Source organism: Hyperolius riggenbachi, chromosome 7 (genome assembly GCF_040937935.1).
Source record: "Hyperolius riggenbachi isolate aHypRig1 chromosome 7, aHypRig1.pri, whole genome shotgun sequence".
Classification (NCBI taxonomy): Eukaryota; Metazoa; Chordata; class Amphibia; order Anura; family Hyperoliidae; genus Hyperolius; species Hyperolius riggenbachi.
Window position 1 is genome coordinate 165,171,075 of NC_090652.1, and position 15,409 is coordinate 165,186,483.

At 43.7% G+C, this 15,409-nt stretch overlaps 1 protein-coding gene across 2 annotated transcripts in view; it reads right to left on the reverse strand.

Moving 5' to 3' along the window:
• LOC137525719 (equilibrative nucleoside transporter 4-like) overlaps positions 1–15,409 on the reverse strand; it is a 118,045-nt gene that overhangs the window by 84,670 nt on the left and 17,966 nt on the right. For both annotated transcript variants that reach the window (XM_068246896.1, XM_068246895.1), the window contains exon 2: positions 7,119–7,299. In XM_068246896.1, coding sequence (XP_068102997.1) covers positions 7,119–7,284 — 166 coding nt within the window. In that variant the 5' untranslated portion in view covers positions 7,285–7,299. The remainder of the gene's footprint in view (positions 1–7,118; positions 7,300–15,409) is intronic.

Here is a 15,409-nt window from a genome sequence, read left to right on the forward strand (position 1 = left end):
CTGTTATTTTTATAAATAAATGCTTCTAATTATTGTTATAGTATAAAATATTATCACCATACATTGTACTAGGGACACAATTTAAACATTGTAATAACTGGGACCAATGGGCAAATACAATTTTTGAGTTTTATCTATAATAGCACATTTTATGTTTAAACTATAATGGCTGAAACCCTGTAAGATGCATATAAAATAAAATAATTATTAGAAAAAAATACTGCCCAAAGAAAACCTAGTTTGCCCCGCAAAAATGCATAGATCATTTCAGTGTGATAAGTAGTGATAAAGTTATTGGCGAATGAATGGGAGGGACGTGATGTGAAAATTGCTCTGGCTTTGAAGGGAAAAACACCTGTGGTTTGGAAGTGGTTAAAACTGAGCTACAGGCAAATTATTATATTAACTGCAAAATATGGTTGTTATCTGAATTGCAGGATGTTGAATAATCTCAGTGACAAGAGCAATGTGTTTTGCATAACAGGGTGCCGAATGTAATTCTTGGACAGCAATGTTCAAGTCCGTTTTTTTTTTCTACAGTATTGTTATTGTATGTGCCTTATGGCAGGTCTTAGATGAACTACTTACATACACTGAAAATGGTATAGTAAAAGAAAGCCAAGCAACAACTGTTGGGCTCTGCAGTACAAAAGCCCCAGGAAAATCTATCTGCATATTGATTTACGAAGGTATCAAAGCTATTTGCCATGGAGATAGAAACTAAAGGCCCATACACACGTCTGATTTATCGGAACGACGAGTCGTTTGAACGTCCTGTCGTTCAGACGCCCGCCCGCTAAATCGGGCGTGTGTACAGACTATCGTTCGCGTGATAAGACTGAGTTTGAGCGATCCGCCCGGCACTCCAACCATAAATGATAATACTATTAATTCTGTTATTAATCAATCTCACCAGGAGACACTTCTTGTTTGCGAATCTGGATCGCTAAATACCAAAAGGAGCTTTGTGCGGCTCCCCAACCGCACCATGTGACACGAGGTGAGTATAAAGAGTGTCTCCAGCCTGCTAGTGGTCATGCCCCTGATGAGGCTCACGACGAAACTAGTTGGGAGGAGCCTAAGCAGTGGTGGAGACGCAGAGTGGCCATGTGGATATTGATATGCGCATTTTAACTACAAGCATTGTGAGTGCACTGGATTTTTAATTTTTTTTTACAATAAAAGACAGAGTTACGCTATGTCAGCGCTTTTTAGTTTTTTAGAACCACACCATCTGGGGATAGGCTGTTGAAAGCCCCATGCTGAGCGAGTTTGCTGGTCTGTGCCGGGTCAGCCAGTGCATATGGTAAAAGACGCTTGAAATACCTGCATGTGAACGCACTGGGTGTAATGTGGTTACCTGTTTGGTTCACACTGGTGAAGTGGAGGATATAAGCAATATCAAACAGTATTACGCTATCTGTTTTTTTCCTTTTGTCCATATTTTTTCATTTTGTATGCATGAGCTGTGGAGAGCACATATTGAAGAGTGAAGAGACTTGCTGGCTGGGCCAGAGGTGTACATGCTGATTGGACTGGGTCAGCTGCTTTTTCCGGTGAGCGTATATGTTTTAAAGATACTAAAGTGGATCTGAGGAGGTATACCATCTGAGTGAAACTTATGCGATAAGAAAATATTATGGGACTGTTCCTGCAACTATGAAATGGACATATGTTTAGTTTTAATTTTATTTTATTTTAGTATTATTACTTCCAGGACTATATATGTGATTATATCTGTTGAGCGCTATACTAATATACATACTATAATAATAATCAGAGTAGTCTATGATAATTTTGCTAGGAACCCAGTCATAATTAGATATTTTCACATGGGAGGCTGAATTGCGAGCTTATCAGGCAATGTAGGCATTGCTTGCATAACACAACTTATGCTATTTATGCAACTTGCTAAATAGCTTGTGTAGAGCCCTGAAAACTTTATGCATGCTATCTGTACACATTTAGTTTACTGATCTTTTGTGAATATACCCCAAAAGTTCCTGCACATCCTTATGCATCAGCATGTAAGTGGTCTCTGAGGAAACCGGGCTTCTCCGGCGACACAGGTGTTAGGCCTAGAGGGTGGTGGCAGCGGCCTGCTGGAGCAGGGGTGCATACAGGTAATATGGCGGTTGTTCACTTCAGTTCTGTAGTGCTCAGATCTTTATAGGATGACTCTGACAGGGAGCGCTGTAGTATGCCATATTGCATGTATGTCACAGGAGCTTATACTGTATATTGGCAATTTTTTTTATCCAGATTGCACTTTGCACTTTTTTATGGATTTATTTACAGATTGCATTCAGTTACTTATTCTATATGATTGGATCACAGTGGATTATGACTTGGATGGATTGATTTTTATGTATGTATATCATGGAATTTTTTGCACTCAGCACTTTGAAACTTGATAGACATACATTTATATATATTTTTGATCTAAGCACTTTACTTGATCGCTATATATTCCCCACTGCCTGTATTGCTGTTTTACTCGCAGATATTGTATTTCTTCCCCCATTCATATTGTTTTGCTCCAGCCACCACTTATCATACCACCCTATTTTTGATTTTAATGGTGTTTGTATTTCCCCCATTGTGGGCTTGCAGTGCTCTAGATACGCACAATTGTACATTGCTTATATCTATGGACATTTTGACTGTGTTCTCTGAAATTTTACCTTTTCATTTAGCAAATGGAAGTGGAATTGTCACTAGTACAGCTAAAGGTGCCCATTGAATTATCAGTAAGCAGGGGAAAGTGGCGCCTTTATGGAATGCTGCAGGCACCCAAAGTTCCTCTGCTTACCATTAATTAAAGGGGCCCCTATGGAGGCTCCCAAAAAATATCATGTTTGCAGCGGTGGGTATGGTTAAAGTTAGATGTGGGGATTAAGGTTAGTAACAGGGTGGGAGGATTAAGGTTATCCGCGGGAGGTGGGTGGTTAAGGTTAGCTGTGGGAGGTGGGTGGTTAAGGTTAGGCATTGGTAGTCAGAAGGCTCAATATGAGAATCGGTGTAGGCTTAGCTGTAGTAACATATCTGTTTTTAATACCGATATGTTAATATTGTTTTTTCCACTTTAATAGGAGGATATCAGTAAATCTACCGATATTCAGTAACAACCGGTGGTGGTTGTTACTGTAACCCCAGCGGCGTACTTGTGCCAGCGTCACACAGGACGTGCGACGCAAATGCACTGCTGGGGTTACAGTATTGAGGAAGTACGGAAACAGGAAGTACGGCGGACCCGGAGCTGAACAGCAGCAGGTGGCTGCAGTGTCGAGAGATTGAGCTGGAGAGCCCTTGATAGTGTAGTATGCTAGATGTCCAAAACAGCGTTGAAATAAATGAGAAGTGATACTCACAAAGTTGGGTTACTGCAAAACTATGGGCGTAACCTCTGCGACCTTTGCCATCGCAGGGGGGCCCAGAGGCATTGGGGGCCCCTCCACCTCCCTCCCCCCAACCACAAGTGCAGCCAATTAGCGAAAAAAAACCCCATAAGCTTACAAAAACCATGTGCAGGAATGTGTGTAATTGTTTCCTGCTCGCAGACGCTGCTTCACAGCAGAACACTCTCTGCTGCCATTCACTGTCTCCCAATCACATGACCCCAGAGAGTGGGGTTCGGGGTTCAAGGAGGCCCCATGCTATCATTTTTGCAGAAGGGCCCTATTAAGTCTAGTTACGTCGTAATTTCAGGTGGGGAGATTAGGCCAGACCCCACTAAAAGTGTAGACAGGAAAAAGGAGATGGGGAATCACCCCTCCACCAAGGATGGTGGAGGGGTGATTTTACTCTATTTTTGGTGCCTGTTATACTATACTCTGGCTTCAATTCATCAAAGGCTGTTCGATCACAAAATCCAATTCATTAAAATACCGCGTTCAGTATTTTACACTTGCGTGTGCTAATTCATCAATATTTTCACATGTGCGGTAGATGTTCGTTAAGTTACAGAACTACTACGGCTTCAATTCATCAAAGGCTGTTCGATAGCAACAGAGCAGTGCAGAGCAGCTTGGAGTGTCTCTGTGTTGTTAGTTGTTACAAGCTGCCGTGAGGCATTTACAATAGAAGGCATCCTGACATTCCTTTAGATGTAAACATTTGTTATATTTTTATACTGCCTCTGCTGCTCTGAATCTGTCCATTATTCTTTCTTAACATTTTATTTAATTGCCACAACTTAGATGAACTTCCTGGAGACATTACAAATGCCCTGCTTGGTGATTTCACCACTAGCAACTTTGCATTTTCAAACAGGGACTCAAAGGGTTACACCACCGAAGGGTCCCTGGAAAATATCTTTTGTCCCGTTCTCTCTGCTCACTGCCTGGGGGGTCTAAAAGCTTGTTCCACTGGAGAAGCCTGTGCGACCTATCAGCGGCACTTGCAGGAGAACAGGGGCTGTTTCTATTGGCTGCCTGCTCCTGTCAATCATGGGGACATCCGCAGGAAGGCATTCAAAGCTAGTTACCGACAGGGGAGAGCTGGAGATAATCACCGAATGCGTTAGCGAATACTGTAACCTTGATGAATTGACATTCACTGACATTTGCTGACATGTGTTGAGCACAAGTTGGTAATTTATCTCATTGCTCTGTAATTTCAGCTTTTCATGCGGTAACAGCTTTGATGAATTAACATTTTCTGAAGTGCTCCGTAAAGTCAGCTATTTTCAGTATTACCGAGTGTGGTAATGCTTGATGAATTGAAGCCATTATCTATTAAGAGGCACTTGCTGGCACAGGCCCCTAGCGGCTCTTCAGGGGGGGCGCCAGTTTGCCTGTCGACATCTTAAGTTTTTTTTTTGTTTGTTAATTAGCTTCCATGGCTGGGTATGGGGGATCTGCCGTCTGCGTCTGGGGAGGGGGGCAGAGAATAGAGGCTTTTACTTTACTCAATGCAAAAGTTTTGACCCCCCCTTTAGTAAATGGTTTAGCCCTTGTGAGAGGGGTGTGCTGTGTGCCGCTGAGCTGTAGCATTTTGTTGCTAGGCTGCAGTTGGCAATATGTCCAGGAAGTCCATCCACTAACTACATAGAGCGCCCCTCCTCCCCTTAGCATCCTGGTTATGAGAAGGGGCTTGAGAGAAGTGCAGGCACGAGTCCCTTGATGAGATGGAAGACAGTATAGTGAAGGTAACTGTGATGTGCTGTCAGGCTGCTAGCTCTGCACATCGTGAAAGAGGGAACATAGCAGCAGGCGTTGCTGCTCAGCTGTAGAAACATGTACTCTGTAAGGGCTCGTTCAGACTATACGCGCTGCCATGCGCATTTTGGCAGCGCGTATAGTGTACGACATGCAAGAACGGTAGAAGGGCATAGACAGCCTTTCCACCGTTCCCATCAGCGATTGTGCTATCGCGTGCTGCACGCATTTTTGGGAATCGCAGTGCAGATCCCAGTCATTGTAATGAATGGGATCTGCAGCGCAGCGCATAGTAGCGCAGATGGCGTGCGATTGGACGTATTGCATTCCGATCGCACAGCCATCTGCGCTAAATGATGTGAACGAGGCCTTACAGATTTCAGGCTGCCTAGTACAGTATGAACACTGCATCTGTGTCAACAGTAAATCTCTGATTCAGCTTTGATTACTGAAGCACAGAAGTCTTTGCAGACAGTGTCTGCACTGCTGAGCTATAAGGCACTGTGACTGTTGTAAGAAGGACTTTGCAGACAGCGTCTGTCCTGCTGAGGGGTCAGGCACTGTGATTGTTGTGACAGGCTGCCCATCACTAGGATCCTGATCCTCCTCCCAGCATGATCTTTGAAGTGATAAATGGACACACTGGGGAATGCAAGTGGGGTTGTCTTTCATTGTATAGGCATTAGGTGGACATTGTAAAGCCTGGAAAGCTCAATTATAGTATGAATGTACAGTATAGGATTGATATGTTTAACGCATAACTGGAACATGTGGGTAATATGTGCAATGTGCATCAGTACTCTGTAAATAACTGTGGCCAGCATAACAGTGTATTACCACCATTAGGTACCGGTTGGGACCACAAGCACAAATGACACTAGAAGCTACACACAGCATCTCAATCAAAATTTGATTGACCATGGCACTTGCCGAATAAATGCTTTGAGATGAACGCTTCTATTCATCTCAATGCAAGACACAGTGGATTCCAGCCCTTGACGACGTGGAAAGATTATTATTTATATAGCACTCACATCTTCTGCAGAGCTGTACAGAGTACATAATCATGTCACTGACTGTCCTCTGAGGAGCTCACAATCTAATCCTACCATAGTCATAGTCTAATGTGCTACCATATAATTATTATGTATTTATATAGCATTATATAGCATTTATATAGCACGGACATCTTCTGCAGCACTTTACAAAGTACATAGTCATGTCACTGAATGTCCTCAGAGGAGTTTACAATCTAATCCTACCATAGTTATAGTCTAATGCCCTACCATATTAATACTGTGTATTTATATAGCACTGACATCTTCTGCAACACTTTACAGAGTACAAATTCATGTTACTGACTGTCCTCTGAGGAACTCACAATCAAATCCTGCCATAGTCATAGTATGAAGTCCTACCATATAATTATTATGTATTTATATAGCACTGCCATCTTCTGCAGCACTTTAAAAAGTACATAGTCATGTCACTGACTGTTCTCAAGAGAAGCTCATAATCTAATCCTACCATAGTTATAGTCTAATGTCCTACCATATTATTGTTATGTATTTATATAGCACTGACATCTTCTGCAGCACTTTACAGAGTACATAGTCATGTCACTGACTGTCCTCGGAGGAGTTTGCAAAGTAATCCTACCATAGTTATAGACTAAGGTCCTACCATATTATTGTTACAGTATGTATATTTATATAGCACTGACATCTTCTGCAGCACTTTACAGAGTACATAGTCATGCCACTGACTGTCCTCAGAGGAGCTCACAATCTAATACCTACCACCATTTTGTGGGAGAGAACACTGAATAATGTGTTTTTATGGTTTGAACATTTTTACTCAACTCAAATTCTACAGACTACTACTGCAGCCACATAGTTTATACAGGTAATATTACTGAAGTGTAATAATTGCATACACATAAGCAAAGTTTCAACATACCTGGTTCCATTAATGTAAGTACTCCCTGTGTTTGGCTGCTTCCTGTTATCTGCACTTCTTCTTCCTCAAGCTGATAACTGTCAAAGTTAAAACTCATAATCACATTACCCTCCGGAGTAAGGGCTGGGCTAAGCTCTTTATAACGATCTCTTTTGGCTGGCTGCATTATCTTCCTTGTAACCTGGAGTACACAAAAGTAACAAATGAACATCACACATTAGAAAACGGACTACATACAGTATGCAAGAAGATGATTTGCAACAGCTATCTGTACAACCAATAAAATCTCACTTCAGGTTAGTTTTAGGGCACACTAGCAGTAAAAGCAATGCTGGGCAGTGCACACTATTTGACAATACCATCAACTTGATGCCAGACAGACAGACTGGTCTTAAATTCTCTAAGGATCATTTATCAAGGAATAAGCAATAAAAATGAAGTAAAAGTAAATCAGAGCAACCAATCGGAATCCAAGTTTTATTTTACACCCTAAATCGAATTGGTTAGTATGTGATCTGCTTAATTTTTCCTCCGGCTTTTATTGTACCTGTCATAAAAAAAAAAAATCTGCCCTAAATGTCAGTTTGCAACGGTGAGGGACACTAAGAAAAATCCATCTCACAGCATTATAATATGCTGGGATGCATATTCCCAGTGTTCCCAATAACACACTACACAGCCATGCATTCCACTATAAAAAGGGCTGTGAAAGTTAGAGGAGGTGCCTCTTAGTCTCCCTTTTTATCTTAATTGGTCTCTGTACAAAAGCCCATATACTATTTACTGACACCCAGCTCTGCTGATTCAACTGGAAGTCAATGGAGTATGTCATGCTGAGTTAGTACAGATCCAGTTTTCAGTAAATGATATAGCAGCTTGATGCAGGCACTGATTACATTAAAAATGATGGCTGATAAAGTCACTGGTTTTAATTTCTACATCACTGTCATTAGATTAAGTACCAAATGGGTTGAAAGCCAACTATGAAGTGAAACTCCAGCTATATTTTGTTTGGTATTGCATGGAATGAAGAAGTGTTAGGAGTGCAGTCATATGTTGTATTGCTAACTACATCTCATTTCCATTCGCCATAGTTGTGCGAGGAGGTGACAGGATCTCTAAAGTGGGCACACATATCATATACTCTGTCACACTTGTTTCAACAAAAATGCTTTGTTTTATTTGCTGCTATATCTCTGTCACTGGTGGCACAATAGAAAAGGGAAAGTTCCCTGAAGAAGTTTGTTTTATTGTAGTCGATTATAAACTACAACATAGCCAATGCCAATACCAAGGGTGGTTTATAAGCTGCAACTATTTCTTCTGCAGTGAAGGGTTATGTTTACATCACTGTTTAACTAATATAAAGTTGATATGTATTCCTAAAGTAAGAAATTAAGCACCAGATGCAACAAAAGGTAAATATCGGATAGGGTCATTGATTAGGTTTAGTCATTGTTCAGGAGCATCAAGTTTTAAGTTAAAAGAGTTGGATGGGGTAAGGAAGTAAGGCTTAGGCATTAGGAAGGGGTATTATTATGAAGAGGTTAACATAAAGGTTTGAGTTAGGTGATAGGAAGCATGCAATGTTAAAAGGGAAAGATTAGGCATAGGTGTCAAGGAAGGGGTTAACATAAGGGGAGGTATTAGGTTTATGTGACAGAAATGGCTAACTTTAAGGGGCAGATTAGGGTCAGGTGTCACTATGGGGATTTTGTTACAGGTATGGGTTATGATTTGCTAAATAAAGGGGGGAAAACAACAAACAGGCCGTGAAAATGTTATCACATACCATATCTAGGCTGTTTGAAGTAAATTAAGGCTAGTTAAGGTCACTTGGAAGCAGCACGAATCATAATAATGGAATTTTGCAATTAATGTAATGCTTTGTTTTTGCTCTGCACATAAAAAAAATAATTAGCTCTGCATATATAGGAAAAAAACTAAACAAAACTTGACTAGCGATATGCAGTGGTATGCAAAGACAATCCTATTGCCTACCTTCTCCAATATGTCACCACTACTTAGTTACATAACATACAGTGGGGCTGCAGCACACAACAGGAAAACAGTGACAGGGGCTCTTGGTTACGCTTTAACGCGCTTAAGCTCACCAATTGCGCCAAAGTGTCCCCGATCTGGTGAGTCCTACTCTAAAGAGGCAATGCTAGTTTTTATTAGCAGTCTAGTGGGGACTAATCCAAAAACCCAAGAGTCAACTAAATGGGAGAAAAGGAAATTAAAAACACCTCACCTTCCACTAGCTACCAAATGAACTCTCTGAAAATGTGCAATCCACTCATTTATATGCTTAACTGTGCTAGAAGTGGGCGTGGTTTTGCAGGCTCACAAGGGAAAAATTATAATCAATTATCAAGGGGTGAGCAGCACAAACCAACTTTTAACCACTTGAGGACCACAGTCTTTTCGCCCCTTAAGGACCAGAGCCTTTTTTTCCATTCAGACCACTGCAGCTTTCACGGTTTATTGCTCGGTCATACAACCTACCACTTAAATGAATTTTACCTCCTTTTCTTGTCACTAATACAGCTTTCTTTTAGTGCTATTTGATTGCTGCTGCGAGTTTTAGTTTTTATTATATTCATCAAAAAAGACATGAATTTTGTCAAAAAAATGACTTTTTTAACTTTCTGTGCTGACATTTTTCAAATAAAGTAAAATTTCCTATACATTTGAGCGCGAAAGTTATTCTGCTACATGTCTTTGATAAAAAAAAAAAACATTCAGTGTATATTTATTGGATTGGGTAAAAGTTATAGCGTTTACAAACTATGGTGCCAAAATTGAATTTTCCTATTTTCAAGCATCTCTGACTATTCTGACCCCCTGTCATGTTTCATGAGGTGCTAAAATTCCAGGATAGTATAAATACCCCCCAAATGACCCCATTTTGGAAAGAAGACATCCCAAAGTATTCAGTGAGAGGCATGGTGAGTTCATAGAAGATTTTATTTTTTGTCACAAGTTAGCGGTAAATGACACTTTGTGACAAAACTAAAAAAAAGTTGCCATTTCTTCTAACTTGCGACAAAAAAAAATGAAATCTGCCACGGACTCACTATGCTCCTCACCACGGGGTGATTGATGGGTGGCAGTGACAGGGGGTGATTGATGGGTGATTGATAGGTGATTGACAGGTGATCAGTGGGTTATTACAGGGAAGAAGAGATGTAAATATTGCACTGGCGAATTGATAAGGGGGGGTCTGAGGGCAATCTGAGCGTGTGGGGCGAGTGATTGGGTGCCCGCAAGGGGCAGATTATGGTCTATTCTGATGGGTAACAGTGACAGGTGGTGATAGGGGGTGATTGATGGGTAATTAGTGGGTGTTTAGAGGAGAGAACAGATGTAAACACTGCACTTGGGAGGTGATCTGACATCAGATCTGCGGGCGATCTATTGGTGTGGGTGGGTGATCAGATTGCCCGCAAGGGGCAGGTTAGAGGCTGATTGATGGGTGGCAGTGACAGGGGGTGATTGATGGGTGGAAGTGACAGGGGGTGATTGATGGGTGATTGATAGGTGATTGACAGGTGATCAGTGGGTTATTACAGGGAAGAAGAGATGTAAATATTGCACTGGCGAATTGATAAGGGGGGGTCTGAGGGCAATCTGAGCGTGTGGGGCGAGTGATTGGGTGCCCGCAAAGGGAAGATTATGGTCTATTCTGATGGGTAACAGTAACAGGTGGTGATAGGGGGTGATTGATGGGTGATTGATGGGTAATTAGTGGGTGTTTAAAGGAGAGAACAGATGTAAACACTGCACTTGGGAGGTGATCTGACATCGGATCTGCGGGCGATCTATTGGTGTGGGTGGGTGATCAGATTGCCCACAAGGGGCAGGTTAGGGGCTGATTGATGGGTGGCAGTGACAGGGGGTGATTGATGGGTGGCAGTGACAGGGGGTGATTGATGGGTGATTGATAGGTGATTGACAGGTGATCAGTGGGTTATTACAGGGATGAAGAGATGTAAATATTGCACGGGCGAATTGATAAGGGGGGGTCTGAGGGCAATCTGAGCGTGTAGGCGGGTGATTGGGTGCCCGCAAGGGGCAGATTAGGGTCTGATCTGATGGGTAACAGTGACAGGTGGTGATAGGGGGTGATTGATGGGTGATTGATGGGTAATTAGTGGGTGTTTAGAGGAGAGAACAGATGTAAACACTGCACTTGGGAGGTGATCTGATGTCGGATCTGCGGGCGATCTATTGGTGTGGGTGGATGATAAGATTGCCCGCAAGGGGCAGGTTAGAGGCTGATTGATGGGTGGCAGTGACAGGGGGTGATTGATGGGTGGCAGTGACAGGGGGTGATTGATGGGTGATTGATAGGTGATTGACAGGTGATCAGTGGGTTATTACAGGGAAGAAGAGATGTAAATATTGCACTGGCGAATTGATAAGGGGGGGTCTTAGGGCAATCTGAGCGTGTAGGTGGGTGATTGGGTGCCCGCAAGGGGCAGATTAGGGTCTGATCTGATGGGTAACAGTGACAGGTGGTGATAGGGGGTGATTGATGGGTGATTGATGGGTAATTAGTGGGTGTTTAGAGGAGAGAACAGATGTAAACACTGCACTTGGGAGGTGATCTTATGTCGGATCTGCGGGCAATCTATTGGTGCGGGTGGGTGATCAGATTGCCCGCAAGGGGCAGGTTAGGGGCTGATTGATGGGTGGCAGTGACAGGGGGTGATTGATGGGTGATTGATGGGTGATTGACAGGTGATTGGCAGGTGATCAGGGGGGATAGATGCATACAGTACACAGGGAAGGGGGAGGGGGGTCTGGGGGGGGGGGGTCTGCGGAGAATCTGAGGGGTGGGGTGGGGTGATCAGGAGGGAGCAGGGGGCAGTTTAGGGTTAAAAAAAATAGCGTTTTTAGATAGTGACAGGGAATGATTGATGGGTGATTAGGGGGGTGATTGGGTGCAAACAGGGGTCTGAGGGGTGCTGTGGGCGATCAGAGGGAAGGGGGGGCAGGATCAGTGTGCTTGGTGCAGACTAGGGTGGCTGCAGCCTGCCCTGGTGGTCCCTCAGACACTGGGACCACCAGGGCAGGAGGCAGCCAGTATAATAGGCTTTGTATACATTACAAAGCCTATTATACACTATCCGTGCGGCGATCCGGGTGCTAGTAACCCGCCGGCGCTTCCGAACGGCGGGCGGGTTACAGCGCGGGGGCGGAGCCAGTTGCCGGCGGCTGATCGCGTCACGAATGACGCGATCGCCGCATAACCACGCCCGCCGCCGCCACCGCCAATGGGCGTATTGCGGTCGTTTGGGCCCAGCCCTTGCCGCCGCCCATCGGCTTAAGGCGGTCGGCAAGTGGTTAATGCATTTTTTTCCAAAGTATGCACGCATGCTAGTTTTTATCAGCACTCTAGTGGAAACTAATCTCTTGGGTTTTTGGATTAGTTCCCACTAGACTGCTGATAAAAACTAGCATTGCATGGTTAGAGTAGGACTCGCCAAATCAGGGACACTTTGGCTCAGTTGGTGAGCTTAAGCGCGTTAAAGCATAACCAAGAGCCCCTGTCACTGTTTTCCTGTTGTGTGCTGCAGCCCCTCTGTATGTTATATATATTTCTTGTGGGGATTGGGGTCTCCACTGCTGCGTGCATACTTTGCAAAAAAATTGCATTAAAAGTTGGTTTGTGCTGCTCACCCCTTGATAATTCACTACTTAGTTATAAAAATGTTTGACAAGCTCAAAAAGTATTTTTATAACACAATTTCCTGGGCCCCAGCGTTCCTTTGAGTTGTTCCGTGGCATAACATAAATTTAGGCAAAAGGATAACATAAAAGATGTTAACTTTGCAACTGATAATATTTGAAAAATGTACGATTTCCACTTCTTGAAGAAGCTCTTAGTTCTTATTTCCTTATGCAGCATAACATCCAGTGTTTCCATGCTCATCAATTGTGACATTTTGTCACAAGGCTAGAGGGAGTTGGGTAAATCCAACGATTGTAAATTGTTTTCCTATACAAACCCACGTCAGCATACAATGGGTTAACTCCGCCCCCTTAACCCCCTCAGGACATGTAACTATAAATTCTAAGATGGCTGCCGCTATCAGTGCTTTTTTTCATCTGTCTCAATTCCCTCAGGACAACATGAGTGACAGCTGCAGAATTTTTATTTTACTCCTACCAGGCCGTTTTCTTGTGGCCACCGCTCAGGTTCTATCCCTCTCCTGAGTGAGGCTCGCATGGCAATGACCTAAAGGTTGGTTATCCATGCGGGACCCCTTCTGCTGGTCTGTGGGGTATTGATCCATCCGCATGTCGGAGGTTGGAGGCGGAGCTTGGCTTGTTCCCCTTTCGCAGAGGTTCCGGAAGTGGGTGACTTCCGCAGTGTACGTCTCTCTAGCGCTGCGCTCCACTGACGGAGCAGCGTGTGACGTCACGCGCATGCGTGTTGCCACCCGGAAGACGCGGAGTCAGGCATATAGAGCCTGCAAGTCTCCCAGCATGTCGCTGATCGCCAGAACTCTGCCAGAATCGGAGGAGGTAGGAGGGAGCAACTGTGAGCCTCCCTACATCTATACCACTGTACTGTCTGCGACTATTTATATTTGGAATGTATTGTTTTCTTCCAGGTCCAGCTCTGCTTTCCTGTGCGCTCAGCCAAAGCAGTGTTATTGATTTTTAAGGTGTGCATTCTTAAGCCTTGTATCATGTGTAGATATTTTTTATTTGCCTTTCCTCCTATTTACATATCATTGTATGCTTTTTCATAGTGGGTTTTTCCCAATATGGAAGAGGATAGTCGGCCTGCCCGCATATCAGACCAGCCCCCCAATGATTGGTAAGAGTGGGTAGCATTGTAAGTATTAGGTAGGAAAAGAGGTGGATAGAATGAGATACTGACAGTCTTCTTCTATCTCTTTTATTGTCTTCTCAGCCCCCAAACTCCTGGTACTTCCAAGGAGACACCCAATGCCGCAGAGGCAAGAGGGTCATCTTCGGGGTCAAGCAGGAAGGCTACTGCAAAGAGAAAGTCCCAACAACCTAGTGAACATTTTTATGAGGAACAGGAGGGATGTTGGGCTTGTGGAGAGTATACAATGCCCGGGAAATTAGTATGCGCAGACTGTTTTTACTCATTACCGAGAGAAAAACAGCCCCCCATGCCTGACTTGCCAACACTAGTGAAAGATATAGTACAGCAAACTCTGCGGGAACATCATACAGCGTCAGGTTTAATACAGACCAATCGAGAGGATGACAGGTCAACAGAAATGGAGGAAGACATAGATAATGATGATTGTAAATTAGGCTTTGATTTCGCACTGGTCAACCCCCTCATTAAGTCCGTCAAGGAGGCCATTTTGTGGGAGGAACAATCAGAACCCCCCAGTAATTCCAGATCCTATTACCCCCATCTTAAGAAGTCTGCAGTCTCTTTCCCTATTATGGAGGAGGTGACGGAGTTAATCAAAGAAGAATGGTCCAGAATGGAGAAAAAAACACCATTAATTAACAGACTGCAGAAAATGTACCCTTTAGAAGCAGAACTAACCCAACAGTTGGATTCTCCACCAATCATTGATGCATCAATTGTACGCTTAGCTAGACACACTACATTACCGTCAGAGGACTCCACCCCTTTTAGGGATATAATGGAAAGGAAAATAGACGCTGACCTAAGGAAGGCATACACTAGTATGGGCGGAGCCTGTCGTCCAGCTGTGGCCTTAACCTCAATAGCAAAGGCATTAAGTGCTTGGACAGACAATCTTGAGGGGGCGATCCAGGCTAAACTCGACAGGGAATCCCTTATCCAGGCTTTAGACGATTTTCGTGTTGCGGCGGAATTTATCGGCGAGGCCGCTTTCGATATCATTCGGGCTTCGGCCCGGGCCATGTTATATTCGGTAACATCCAAAAGGGCCTTATGGCTAAAGTCATGGTCCGCTGACCCTAATTCTAAAAGCACATGGTGCAAGATCCCCTTCGACGGTAAGAACCTATTCGGACCAAAACTTGATGAGGCTATAAGCCAGGTAACCGGAGGCAAGTCTGGATTAATCCCTCAAGATCGTCGTCTAAAAAGACAACGAATGACGAACAGGGTTAGCTTTCAGTCCCGATATAGAGAGACTAACACCGGAAGAGGGGGCAGAAATTTTCGTCGCCAATGGCAGAGTGGACAATCTAACATCGCCAGGTTTAACAGACAGCGCACTGCAAGCTCAGCACCACAACCCTCAAAATCATTCTGAGATCACGCCCGCTCACACACCAAGAGTTGGGGGACGACT